The 15,054-nt window shown below is 37.0% G+C and overlaps 1 protein-coding gene across 1 annotated transcript in view; it reads right to left on the bottom strand.

Annotated features, from left to right (window-relative positions):
• The window catches only part of LOC117325395 (zinc finger SWIM domain-containing protein 8-like), a 34,864-nt gene that overhangs the window by 6,662 nt on the left and 13,148 nt on the right, over window positions 1-15,054 (bottom strand). The window contains exons 12-21 of the mRNA XM_033881572.1: window positions 14,226-14,412; window positions 13,886-13,999; window positions 10,378-10,502; window positions 9,812-10,125; window positions 8,730-8,830; window positions 7,957-8,146; window positions 7,674-7,766; window positions 4,672-4,955; window positions 2,150-3,400; window positions 238-418 (exon numbers count right to left, since the gene is read on the bottom strand). Of these exons, the coding sequence (XP_033737463.1) occupies window positions 238-418; window positions 2,150-3,400; window positions 4,672-4,955; window positions 7,674-7,766; window positions 7,957-8,146; window positions 8,730-8,830; window positions 9,812-10,125; window positions 10,378-10,502; window positions 13,886-13,999; window positions 14,226-14,412 (2,840 nt within the window). The remainder of the gene's footprint in view (window positions 1-237; window positions 419-2,149; window positions 3,401-4,671; window positions 4,956-7,673; window positions 7,767-7,956; window positions 8,147-8,729; window positions 8,831-9,811; window positions 10,126-10,377; window positions 10,503-13,885; window positions 14,000-14,225; window positions 14,413-15,054) is intronic.

Genomic DNA, 15,054 nt, shown 5'->3' with positions numbered 1-15,054 from the left:
TCAATATATCTAAATCTCCTCAATCGCTTGTCAATGACCGATGAATATATATCGGTGAAATATAAAGTCAACTACTTCTTGGTTTGATAACATTACAAAAAATAAATGAAGCCAATGATTTCAGAACACTTTCAGAAATTTCCGATTAATTGCCTTTTCAAAATCGTCATCGATGATTGATTTTTTTTTTTGACTAATTTTCAATTATTTTGATCATCAGTCACCACTAATACTTACATTTGAAGACATTTTTGGACCAGGGGATTGAGTATATTATTTGATCTCAGATGACCTTGTGGAATAGACGGATTGTTCCTGGCCAAGATGTGAGCACCTTCAACGTAGATGTCATACAAAACAAAAGGACTGACAACTGCATTAACTGCACTGGCACAAAACTGCTGGAGATAATTTGTACCTGCAAGATAGACAAAACAATAATCCAGGATTGCTTTCTAACACATCAATAGTTAAGGTTTTTAAAAAAAATTCCAGATAATATTTACCTTGAATCATAATGTTGTAAATTTTTCTATGTTTGGGGACATACATATTACCATGAAGTCCTTCCATACAGAATTTTGATCAAAAATCTAAATTCATAAATACAGTGGAACTTCGTTAACTCGAAGTCGACGGGACCACGAAAAAACTTCGAGTTATCCGAGTGTTCGAATTAAGCGAGTTATCGTTTTTGGTGAAAAGTAACTTCGCTCTGTCGCTCATCAGTTTAGTGTGAAGACTGGTCAATACATGTAAATATATATGTAATGTTTCGTTATGTCACTTGTAATTTGGTGTAGTTTTGCCGATATACAGTCACGATAAAGTTTCTTTCACTTAGTCACTTCAATAACGATCTGATGTGCAAGTCATGTTTGCAATTTTAAGGTAAACGATAAAACGGAATTCGACAAAATAACAAGTTATTAATGTCAAAACAAATAACCGTTTAAGTTTAACACAGATTGCATACAAAACGTAACAGAACCATTACCTTTTATTGGATATATATAAAATACTGTTTGATCGGCCTACTTTCTTTTTATTGATAACCACGCCATTTCCATGTGTATTAGCACCGGAAGTTGGGCTGCGCATGTGCGTATAAAATGTTACTGTAACTGAGTTGGCGTTTTATCCGATTTAATAGACAGCACTGACCGTTACAGTTGTACTCTGAACACCTCGGCAGTAATTACGCTATTGTTTCAGCAGTTTAAAGATTTAATAGGCGCCGGTGACTGTGTCATTTCTACACCTGTAAAAACATCAGCCGAGTAGATCTACCGGTGTGTCAGAGATTAGTTCCGCTTGAGCGAGCGGGTAGATGAGTTGTTGACTATCGTGTGTACTATTATCGGCGACCGCCTTGGGAAATTACCTGATGTAAGTAAAGCAGTACTTTTTATCACCAAGACTTGTTGTTATAAGATTCAACCGACAATTTCTTTTATGAATTTATGAAACACTTATAATAGCATGTAGGTTAGTAGTGCCGATATGTTCAGTATTACAAACGGAATTTAGCTCTTAAAAAATGTCGGCGTTTGCCACCGATCGACGAAAATTATACTTCGAGTTATTCGAACATTTCAAGTAGGATTTTTATTGTTGGGACAAAATTTTTACTTCGTATTATCCGAGTTTTTCGAGTTATCCGAATTCGAATCTTCCGAGTTTTTTTTACTAAGATAAAGAGAGAATTCGGCCGGGACCGGCGAGGTACTTCGAGTTAAGCGGGGTATTCGAGTTATCCAAGTTCGAGTTAACGAAGTTCCACTGTAGTTCATCAGATTTTGTTTTTTGGGGTTTGTAGACAATGAACAGGATACTATGATATATTATACAATCACATTAATGACCAACATCAAGTCTAGAATAAACTACTGTGTATATAATAGAAGAATCATTTCCAAATGTTTTCCCGAGTCAAGTTTTAAAATGTCATGTTTCAATGGAAAGGAACGCAAAATTTCACATCCATGACTTCTACCTTACAATGGATTAATATGCAATTTCTACTGCTTTTTAAAATGTTACTTCATCCTGTTGTTTCACAATGTTTTTGTGATGTGAAAGCTAACATGACCAATCATTTTAGTGTAAGATTATACAATGTGTTGACTGCACACAAAATTGACCATACCTAATTTGATAGCTATGTTAAGGAGCCATTTGACATCCTCTCCATATGGTGGGTTGCGGGCGTACTTTGCTTGTGGTCGGTCATCATGCACACGTCTTGCTAAGGTTTCGAGAGCTAACATGCCAACACGGAAAGCAGCCATCAGGTAGTTTAATTGGACCTGATTAGTGGTTGTCTGTTGACCATTATGCTGTCCCTGGATGGCAGCAGGCTGGGGCGGACTAGGAGACTGAGAGGAGCCATCAGACACCACCTCAATTGGATGTGAAGGCTGTACAGATCCTGCTGATGATGTCGGAATCTGCTGAACAGTTGGAGGATGACACTGTGCATGACTAGGAAACACTTGTACAGCAGGAGTCAGGGCCCGGAATGGTGGAGCTGCACTGGCAGGATATATACTGGCAGGAGTTGGTATTCCTTGCATGTTATTGAAATGAGGCTGATTTTGATATGTGAATGCAGGTACAAAATGATGAAGGTTGTGATTCTGCATGGGTATCGGCTGATGCGTGGTGTACTGATGTCCAAATGGCTGTATCTGCTGAACATATCCGTAATGTTGAACATACGCCTGGTGGTGATGAGGTAGCTGAGGATGATGAGGGTTAGCTTGAGGAATGGCATATGACAGCACAACGGGCTGAGTAGGAATCTGACTATTGACAGCGCGGGGCATCATCTGTGGTGTGTTTGTCAGTGTCACTTGATTACACGAATGTGGAGGAGTGGAGCTGAATGGAATGACTGACAGTGAGGATGGACTCCTCCTGTCAGTGGGAAGTGGAGCCCCAGCCACACTAGCAGCAGTCACCACTGCTGTTGGAACACCAGTATCTTTGGATTCTGTTGTCGTATGACTATGGGGTGTAGTCTCTATAGATTGATGATTATGACTAGACTTTGCAGCCTCCTCTGACAACTCAAACCACTGTCTGGCAACATCAAATAGAACTTCAGGGTACACACCTCCTCCCTTAGCTGCACTTTCTACAGCCAAGCAAGCTCTCTGCAACATCTCTCTACTCTGCTCCTTACATTGGATCAGAGCTCTTTGAACCTCAGAAGGGTTCAAAGCCTGTGCGTTGGGCAGGCAGGACAGGGCTAGCTCTGCAGCTGCCCTGATCATGTTAGGGTCACGACCTCTGGAAGCTCTATCAGCCAAAGACGCCACTTCAGCCGGTGTGAGATGACCCTCCCATGTGTCTATCAGCATGTTGATGGCTGCACTTCCAATCTCCATAGCTTGTCCTACAATACCAACAAACTAATCATTAACAGGACAACCATGGCTTAATATTGGAAATCAATAGAATTTTTTTATTCCTACCATATCTCTTCAGCAACTTCACAATGATTTTCATTAAGGAGTTTCAGTAAATTTCACAAAAAAGATGGACTAGGAGAGAGGGGTATTTTCTCTATATTCTCAACCAAGTCTAAATGGATTTGGATTTCCCTTCAGTTGACCTAATACTTTTGACTGTTCAGTGCAACTACATAAGTGAACTGCTCGGTTTTCAAATATCCCATAGTTCAGTTCCAAGACAGTTCACATGGTAAGATATGGATTTTAAATGGTTTGTCATGATTTAAAAGTGTTACTGTCTATATAATACAAAGAACTTGGATAACAAAAAAGGAACAGCAAAGCCACACAAACTTACTCTCTAAACAAAATAATTCATGGCTATTCATTTTAAGTTACAGTAACCATTAGGGATGGGTATAACAAGAATTTTTTGTATCACGATTGTTGCGACATATAAACATATAACAACATTTGAGTCAGAAGAACTGCAAATCTTTTCTTTAAGCAAAGCAATGTAATCATGGCTAAACAAATCTTATTTATTATTATTTCCGCAATTTTGAAAACGTTACTTCTTTTCACTCGAGCAGTCTCTGTGAACCAGATGCTTGAGTTCAGGAATGCATAAATGTCTTATGTATTTATCGTCTCGAAAACAATAAATATGCAAGTGAATTGTTATATCATTCGACATTTACACTTAAAAGACAAAAATTGAAAGCAGTTGATCGAATAATTTCAAAATTTCTATAATAATAGAACTTTTTACAGAATCTTACAAAGATTTCTGAGTGTACCGATATGTCAAAATCTTACCGCAATACATATTTTTTTTTTCAATTAGAATGTTGATATACCGGTATACTGATAATACAGCGCACCACTAGTAACCATGCAGAAATGTTGATAGTATGCAGTCTAATCTTATGAGCTCTCATTTTACATATCTGTAAGGACCTATTGTACAGATCCAATATACATTTGTCAGGTGTCTTGCTCCCTCATATCATGACAGTGTGTAGATGCTGAAACTTGACTTTATCAAGTTGTCTTTTTGATGACTGAATACTGTTTCTCCAATACATTAACTACTGACTTTGAATTATAAACACCTGACTTGCTGAGAACTTTTTCATCGGGTTACCTACAGCACATCAGCTGCATTTGGTACATATTACCTTTAAAACTAAATTATAACAGTCTCGTGTACCTGTAATCCAGGACACATGAGACGAGTAGGTCCGAGAGAGCCAGTTAGGAGATACACAGTTGTTGAGTCCCAAGGCATACAGGCCAATCTGAAAGGCGCAGAGATGAAGGTTTCTGTGAGGTCCTGTATGAGTATTGGTATTGCTAGGCTGAGTAAACAAGGAAGTGGAACTGTTACCACCTGCCTTGGTCAACACAGTCTTAGACAACTCAAACATGAAGTGGGCTGAGGCTTCACTTGGTTGGTTGGGTACTGTGGGCATAATACGAGCCTTTCCTTTGTACCTGAGAATAAAAGAAATAATAATCTTTATAAATGAATATTAACTTTTCTGCAAACTAAAAGAAATTTCAATAACGGGAGACAACTACATGTATATCAAGATCACAATTTCATAAAACGATTTTCCACCCTCTTTTTCTTAGTAAATTAAACACAGTTAATTTGAACGCTGTTGAAACAAATACTGTGGTTGCGTCAAATAAATTCTGTGGCCCCTCCCTTCTAAACTATACCAAAACTTCTATTTTTGTGTTGAACGTCGAGGTGTCATGCTGTCTCAGGTAAAATTTGCTGACTTCAGCCTAATTGACAGAGTGTGACCGATTAGCCCTGACGGTGTTACCAGAGCCTATTGTTAGTTTCTGGCTGTTGGTTGAACATAATCCCTTTGTTTATGCAGGTGCACAGGTAAAGTAAAACATTAATGTGTAAATAACTTGGAATAAAATGTACACATTTTAGTCTACAAACAATAACATCATGACCTACTGTGTTCTGTTTACTGTTTTGATACACATGGCTACCAGAAAATGGAAGGAAAAAATAAACGATAAATTTAAAATACTTGTCTGTCATTGATCTATTTATCTATGCCTAAATTTTAAATTACACTGATGCAATAGTAACAATAATGTCATTGTGCAGGATTATCTTATTCTGTGCAAAATCTTGTGGCAATATCATACAGCTGACACTGACAATGCCATGTTTCAGTGGCTATGGCCTTCACATTTTATACAAAATGAGTGCAGTCCTGAACTGATTATTGTTTCTTATTGTTCATCTGTAGAACAATATTGATAGATTTTAAGAGAAATAATGTGAGTATAATATATAAATAAATACTCTTATACTATATGTATTGTTTTCATAGAATATCATGCCATAGTGTGTACGACTATCAGTGTGTGTTAATCACGTGTCTATGGCAAAGATAATCTGATACATGTATTTTGTTTAGATCTGTAGATGTGCATAATGTTGTTTATTAAATAAATGAATAATTGTTATCATGCATAATTCATTTGTTTGTTATTATTTATTGCTTATTTCAGACCATGCAATCAAGAATGTATTCTGCATACATCCAATGATACTCGGGCCAGTAAAATGTCATTATGTCTTCATATACACATGGACAAAAATAAGTTGAACCATCGGATAAGTCGAATGTTTTGCTTGGTCCTCTTGACTTCAACTTATCCCAGTTTTACTGTCAGTATATCAAGATATCATGTGCCTTTGGGTTTAATTCTTAGTTAAACATACACTAAGCCTGTTGCATTGCATCTTCTTTACACTAGTTGTTTGACATCTCAAAGGAAATCGAATGGCAGTGCTCAACTGTGTGTGGGTAGAGATCTTACATTAATGATAATAAAAAATCACTTTAAGTTATGACTGCTTTATCACAGCAATAATTATACCATCTTAAGTGGTTCATGAATTACTATCCATGGTAACCGGGCCTTGAGCTAGCACACTTTTCTGTCTTTATCAACACCCTGGGGAGCATGCTCCTGTGCTGCAACTTGGTACTAATAGGGTGTCCACAGCATTTAAAGCATTGCTCTTTCACAATTTCATTTCCAGCTTATTTGACTGGAATACAACAGAGTAAAGTACTTGTTCATAGATACAACACAGTGTTTGGTTTGAACCAGATATCCTTTGATCACCAGCCCAGCGCCCAATACTAATCATTGTAATAGAATTACTTAGCTAGTTGAGCCAATATTTAATAAGTATGTACAGAGCAACTTCCCAAATCCGATCCTCCTTAAAACCTATCACCTCCTGATACCAAATGCAATGGTGATGCACAGAATTGTTCCTTCTTTATCATGGCATAGTAATAAAAAATTCCCAATATCGATCCCACTGAATTCTAAATATCAAACGAATTTTGTGTACAAAATGTTTAAAATATACCAAAAATAAGTTCTGTAAACCGGCCTTACCTACAGGTGATGAGCAACTTACTGTGAAATCAACACCTGCTGTAATTGTTGTCGTAAGCTTGATCTTTGGGCATGTGTGTTAAGTAGGTAAATTGATATGCAAAACCTATGACTAGAGGGGGATCATGATTTAACTGTTGTACTTGTATAATTAACATGATCAAGATGAAACCAAATCATCATGTGTTATCAAAGTAGTACAGTCTGTTTACCCTAAGAAAAGAAGTAGGGCTAGAAAGCCAAAGTTTTGCCTTCGATTTGCATGAGGCTTGGGATGAGTTATATGGGTTATGCAGAAGACAAATTTGTACACAATAATGAACCTTATGGTACATCAGGCTTCATTTTGAAATGTTGTATTGATCACCTCAATAAGGCTGATATGAATTATTGTTCTATATCTATTTGTAAAACCGTTCTAGTTTGCAATGAAATAAATACCCCTTATCTTACCTCAGAAACAGAGAGGTATAGCAACAAGCTAATGACTATTGTAAAATGATAAATGAAATGATATATGGCATATGTTTACAATCAATATTGGAACTATCCACTTGTTTTAATCTATATTGATTCTGTATTCTAGGAATCCATTAACTTCCATTACATTAATACAGCTTCAAAAATTAAAAAATGTTATCCGATTTAATATCATCCCTGGATCCTGGTTGGTCAAAATTGATCACTTCTCAAAAATGAACCCCCTCAAAACTGGACAAATATTCAAATACTGTGCATGATCGGGTTCTAGTAACTTACCTTGGATTTTTTACATTAGCCATTCCTGGAGTAAGGATTCGAGATTCTATCAATTGGGATGGCATGAATCTGGCACCCAAAGGACTGGGAGGGCTAAAATAGAAATTAATAAAAACATTCACATCTACTCTTATTTATTCATTTATTCTTTCAAAACCAAGTATACAAACTTTGATATTAAATTCATCTTCCTGTGTTAACAAACAGTGGTAACAAAGATTTTCCTTTTTCTTTTCTTCATCTGAATGACTTATGAAAAATAGCACACATCAAATGCCTTCACCTTTCATTTTCTCTGAGTTTGTTCCTGGCATCCTTATCCCCTGAGCTACTAGAACCAATAGAATCACTGCTGTCCCCTGAACTGCCACAGTCACTGCCTGGCCCCTGGTGTTTCCAGGTACGCCGTACCATGGTGGGAGAATTGTCACTTGAGGTTGTCTCAGGGGCGCTGCTATCAATACTGGCCATACCTAACATCAATAATGACACAATAATCTTACAACAGGTCTTTCAATTTTAAATTTTTAAGTGTAAATAATGACAGTTCATAATTTTGCAGATTATGAAATTTTGTGTTAATTTAACAGTTTTTTTTAACTACACTAAGTATATCTTATGAAAGAACTCTGTTTTCCAATTGAATTATGATCAAGTCCACACTGCTGGTCTTCAAACCATTAATACTAATATCCGATAACTGTCCATGCAAAGTCATTCATTTTTCACAAATCAAATTTCTTTGTTCATCATTTTGTTATTTGATAATATTCTGCGGCTGATTTTAGGGATATATTCTATTTTGGTTTCAACTAACCACATATTAAATTTGGAGGGTCAAAATTACAAAAATCATACCAGAACGGCTTAAACATTAAATAATGATGCATCATTTTTTTAAAATTATTTCTAACACTTTATTCTGCATGCGCATTTCAGAGTGAAATAACATATTTTCTTGTTTTTGACAAAAGTAACTACTTCATTACCATGGAATCAACTCATCACAAGCTACACAAAAAGGATAACTAAATGAGGATGACAAGAAATCCATACCTTGTGAAGGCTTTTTTTTCATGCTCATACATCTCAATTTGGCTTCCAGAGCTTTGAGTTCTTCTTCTTCCTCTACTGCAGAACTGTCTGTATCCTTTCCACTGAAATGAAATTGTTAAAACCAAATCTAAATTGGAAGTTGATATTTACACCCAATATCTTTCTATGTTAGCTTCTTTTGATTCAAAATGAAAATCAGTGAGCAAGTGTGACATGCAACCTTGACCAATGACTACTACTGCTATTTCCTGCATATTGCCCTAGGCTATACATTTTAAAACATTGAAAAATGCCTTCTGCGGACTATCTGATGAAGTGGGTTATCTGCCACAAAGTTTTCCAAAAACCATATAAATTGCAGGCTATACAGAATCTGTCAAATCAAGATATAAGCTCAGGACTTCGTATACAAGAAAAAGAACACAAGTATTCAAATAGAGTAGTTTAATTAACAAAGGTGTATACAGTTATAATCACAAATTATTTCTGTATCTAGATTCTAATCCCACCCATCAAAGTCAGCTTACGGATCACTGACTTTGTTATCCTAAGACCTAATATAAGTTTTTTATTATAATGAAATGTTTCACTGGAAAGGAATGTGAAATTTGACCAGTGTCCATGGAAAGTTGGGGTAATATACACTATTACCTCATAATTACAAATTTGCTGCCAAGTAAAAAGTTAACTGACACACAACCAACTTGGAGCAAGAAAACTGCATCAGTGGCATTTTATTAAGTTATGGCAAAATGTAGATTTGTTGAGACAAGTTTCCATCTACTGTAAACGTGGAAATTTATGCTAATTACATGGAATCCTTTTGATCGCAAAAATTTCCCCAACATATCATTTTGATATCAATTTGCGTAATCTCAAACTACAATTACTCCCACGCCTAAAGTTTACATATCGAAATTGCGAAATTCCCCCCCACAAAAAATAACATTTACAGTACTCAGTATAAATGCCTGTTAGATAGATGCATAAATGCACTGACAAAGCATTCAATAAATACTCAAGTGAAAGGATAAAATTAAATAGGATAAAACGAGAGTAACAAGCAATGGATTCCATCTTACCTGTTATACCTCAGCGGGTATGTGAGTTTTGGCCTAGCACCTGTCGCAGATGTCACAATCGTGTTGGAAACTGTCCTTGCTGCAGCTACTTGACCACTCCCCTCAGGGATTTGTTGTTGGGGTTGACTGACAGAGGAGCAACTGCCCTGTGATGTGGAGGCCTGGGGTACAGACTGGCTGGTGGAGGGTGTGGTATGAACAGCTTGGATGGATGTAGCTGCTTGACCAGATGCAGACTTACTGCCTAAGTAGTTCACCAGACTTGGAGCCTTGTACAATTGGTGAACCTCCTTATCTAGCAGTTTATCCATTATCTGAAGAAATATTCCATAGAATCTTTGCAAATAACAAATAATTAAACTATCAAAATAATGTAGATGTAAAACAAATCACTGATGTAAATGGAGATAAATGAAAAGTCTGGTATACAGATGTCACTGCTAAGTGTCATTAAATGTTGAGAGGACAGTCATTCCTAATGTCATGAGATGTCCTATCAAACTGTTGACTGACTTACAGAAACACTTCAGCTTGAAAGTAAGTAATTGCTATCTATATCACTTTACCTTGCTAAGTTTGACTTGGTCATCCTTGTAATGGACTAACATTGTGATGGCCAGTTCCCCTCTCTGTCGTCTTGTACTCTCACACAGGAGTGGGTGATCTGCCTCTGATACATTGGCTTTCATACCTGGAATACAAATACATCTTAGTATGATCACGTTTAATGCCCCCTCGACAACTATGGTAATTTTGGGCCAACTAAATTGAGCTTGGGTATATGGAATGCTATAACAGTTGGGGTTAAAATCATGTGATACAAGTCTCTATGCTATGTACAAACAAGAGGCCCATGGGCCTTAACGGTCATCTGACAAACACTTACACTTACAGCAGGGACACACACCCCAATCCAGCATTATTACCATAAATTATTTATCGCAGCCAGTTAAGTTTTAGATCAAATTTGGTGTTTATCCATTTAGCTTGTCCAGGAAGAGCAGCATCATAAAGCAAAATTTTAGCCAAGTTCCCATTTTTGGGGCATGCCCCTCTGTCCCAATGGGTCAGACAAGACTCATTTATATCAATTAGGATTGCCTTTCCCCAATGATGTTTCATACTAAATATGGTTGTAATCAATAAAGGCATTAAGGAGGAATTGCATTTTTAAGAAATGTTTAACCTAAGCACTCCTTTTGCCCCATCTTTTTTTCCCCAGGGGTCAAACCTGTCTCATTAAAAAATATGATTGCCGTCACCTAATATGTTTCACATCAAATTTGGTTGTAATGCACCAAAAGGTTAGGGAGGATTAGGATTTAACAGCAAATATTCACCAAAGTTCCCATTTTGGGGCCCTGCCCCTCAGGCCCCAGGGGTCACACTAGCCTCGTTTATATAAAATATGACCACCCTTCCCAAAGGATGTTTCACACCATATTTCGTATTAATCCACCCAAGGGTTAGAGAGAAGTAGATTTATAGCAAAAATTCACCAAAGTTCCCCTTTTGGGGCCCCGCCCCTCTGGCCCTAGGGGTCAAACCAGCCTCATTTATATAAAATATGATTGTCCTCCTCCAATGATGTTTCACACCAAATTTGGTAATAATTCACTATGGGTGTTAGGAGGAATAGGATTTTATAGCAAAATTTCATCAAAGTTCCCCTTTTGGGGCCCCGCCCCTCTGGCCCCAGGGGCCACACCAGCCTCATTTATATAAAATATGACCACCCTCCACCAATGATGTTTCACACAATATCTGGTTGAAATCCACCAAAGGGTTAAGGACGAGTAGGATTTTATAGCAAAATTTCATCAAAGTTCCCTTTTTTGGGCCCGTCACTCTGGCCCCAGGGCTCACACCAGCCTCATTTATATAAAATATGACCACCCTCCCCCAATGATGTTTCACAACATATCTGGTTGAAATCTACTAAAGGGTTAAGGAGGAGTAGGATTTTATAGCAAAATTTCATCAAAGTTCCCCTTTTGGGGCCCCGCCCCTCAGGCCCTAGTGGTCACACCAGCCTCATTTATATAAAATATGACCGCCCTCCCCAAATGATGTTTCACAACATATCTGGTTGAAATCCACTAAAGGGTTAAGGAGGAGTAGGATTTTATAGCAAAATTTCATCAAAGTTCCCCTTTTGGGGCCCCGCCCCTCAGGCCCCAGGGGTCACACCAACTTCATTTAAATAAAATATGACCGCCCTCCCCCAATGATGTTTCACACCAAATTTAGTTGTAATCCACCCAAGGGTAAAGGAGGAGTAGGATTTTATAGCAATATTCACCTAAGTTCCCTTTTTGGGGCCCCGCCCTTCTGGCCCCAGGGGTCAGACCAGCCTCATTTATATAAAATATGATTGCCCTCCCCTAATGATGCTTCAAACCAAATTTGGAAGTAATCCACCCAAGGGTTAAGGAGGAGTAGCGTTTTGAAAGAAAAAGTTTACGGACGGCGCACGGCGCACGGCGGACGGCGGACGACGACGGACGAAGCACGATGACTATAGGTCATCCTGACCCTTTGGGTCAGATGACCTAATAAAAGAGGAGTAACAAATATTATAGTGCTTTGTTCTTTTATTTGTTTGCTGGGCAAATTCAATCATTTTTTTTTTGTCATGTACCGTGATATTATACACAAGATTTACACATACATTGTATTTATGTTTCCCATGTCATGCTTTGTCAATGTAGTAAGCTTTAAGCAAACTCTAAATTCATTTAAATTTCAGTATCCCCCCCCCCCCCCAAAAAAAAACTAGGGGTGAAACGGTTTACCGCGGTGTAACTGAACCACAATATTTTTGTTTCAGTTTGGTACACGGTATAGCAACAGCAAATTACGGTTAGGTTAGGTTAGGTTTATTTTGTTTAACGTCCTATTAACAGCTAAGGTCATTTAAGGACGGCCTCCCGTGCGGCAAATTACGGTACATGCACTGTGAGCGGTAAATTTCTATATGGATGTCTATTTCACTATGCGCCGGCAGAAGGTTGACTGACGATATATATAAAAGCTGGTTTCTGATTGGCCAAGTGAATTTGAAGAGTCCCAATCGGAAGAGGGCTTATTTTAAAGCAATATTTTGACGGAAAAATGGCATTAGTGCTAAGAGATTCCCCGGTTTCCTATTTTGGTTTCCGATAAAGGATGCGACAGTAGCTACTTGCCGAATTTGTTTTACAGATATTCCACATCAGCTATCTATTTGTAATTTAGTTTTTATATCTTAAAATAAAACGAACCGAAAAAAAACGAACCACAATATGTACCGAACTGTGCTGAAAGTGTACGGTTTCACCCCTATCCAAAACCACCAAAAAAAAACCACATGACATAATGGAAGCACCCTGTATACTTTATAGACATTTTTAATATTGATACATTATAAAACAAAAACCAAATTTTGCAAATCACTAATTCTCAAAATTCATCTAAATATGTCATTTTTACCCAAAGAATCACTCTTTCTGAAAAGTGAGATAAAAATACATCCATTGTAAGCTAAATGCATCAGCATTAAAGTTTTTATATAAATTTCTCAAAATCTAGGATTTTTAACCCAAAAATATAGCAAAAACATAAAATTCATGTAATCTGAAGGGTGTGTTGAGATTCCCAGATTACATGCCATGTTTGGCTGAAATAACATTGATAATTTTTAAGATTTAAGAAACTGAGCAAAACATAAAACTTTCAAGTCCAGATTACCAGCATCTCCATTTTCTCGAGTCACCAAACCATAAACTCCAGATGATATTCCGTAAATGAAGGCTGTGTTAAGTTTCCTGTGATCTTTCTAAATACCAAGTCTGGCTAAAATTGGCCTTTTAATATACTTTTTGAGCAATGGATCTAAATGAAAAACTTTTAAAGTGAAATGCTGATGATGACGATGTTGCCATTGTAATACAACCCTACATTCTCGCTTTCGTAACTTTTCTTTGCATGCAAGGCAAAAAGGAAAGAATGTTTCTTTGATGTGATTAAGCAAATTATTTAATTATACTAGACAGTGCTGACAGCAAAACAGTACAGTGTTTAACTACATCTTACCCAGTGCTGCGACTGCCCCTTCAAACCCAAGCTTCTCATCTCCTGGGGACCTTGCAATACTGATCTGTACTGACCTACTGGGAGGCCTGCTACTGGTGCTACCTAGAGGGAACACTGAAACACATAACCCATAAATAGCATGATCATCATTCACTGACTACAAGAGGTAAACCAAAGGTTAAATACTTTTTATTATTAATCTTCAAGCTATCTTTTTATTGATGTGAAACAAAGATCAATTGCTTCTTGATAGCAGACTCTGCATAGGTTTCATAATTTTAATACATTTGCCAATACTACTTTTTTATGCTTTAAACTTTTTTCTTCATACTTGACTTACTTGGCAGACAGAGGGAATCAAATATAAAGCTGGCCAGAGTGAGAGGCAAGAGGGCATCACCACGGGATTTTATGGTTCTATCTCTCAGTTGTTCAGCCTTGTCTCGCAGAACATTCACTTCTGCTGGACCTAACGGTATCTTCTTCAGCAGATTCAGTAACTCGGTCTCTTGATATGCTAATTTAACCTGCATTAAATGTTTAATATGAAATATTTATTGAAAGATACACAATAAATGTAGCATCACAATATTCTGACCATCTATTCATCAGAGCTGATTAGCTAACAAAAGATAACATGTCATTACCAAACTTTGTCTGCAGACCAGTATTACCGTTATCCATGTCTTGATGTATAAAAGGTACACAACATCAGTGCCTACATTATGACCAATAAGTATTTGTTTATTTGTCATTTTTTGTTCCTGAAAACCTGGTAGTAACATACTTAATATATCTAATCTGCGGAATTAAAATTATAACACAGTGTTAAATCTATTAATACAGAGAACAGTAGTTGGACAGACAGTCCCTTGTACAAGAAACAAAACAATACTACAGAACATGAAACAGAGATCAAATTTTCTATTATATATGCTGACAATAAAAGTGAATCCCTTTGGCTGGCTGGTAGCCAAATGCTCTTGATAATAAACATTAAATGAACACATCTTTAGATGGTTTACAAAGATAAATAAATGATACATTATATACATGATAAATTGCAAAAACTCACTTGTCTTGTCTAAAATTATAGACAAAATCCCTTTAATATTCATTTTTTTGAAGATAGCTAAGATGTAAATTAGCCTTTATCTTTGCATAGTATG

The sequence above is a fragment of the Pecten maximus genome, chromosome 1 (assembly GCF_902652985.1).
Source record: "Pecten maximus chromosome 1, xPecMax1.1, whole genome shotgun sequence".
NCBI classification, from domain to species: Eukaryota; Metazoa; Mollusca; class Bivalvia; order Pectinida; family Pectinidae; genus Pecten; species Pecten maximus.
Note: the sequence above shows the minus strand (reverse complement) of the source record. Positions and strands in the feature narration are given on the sequence as shown.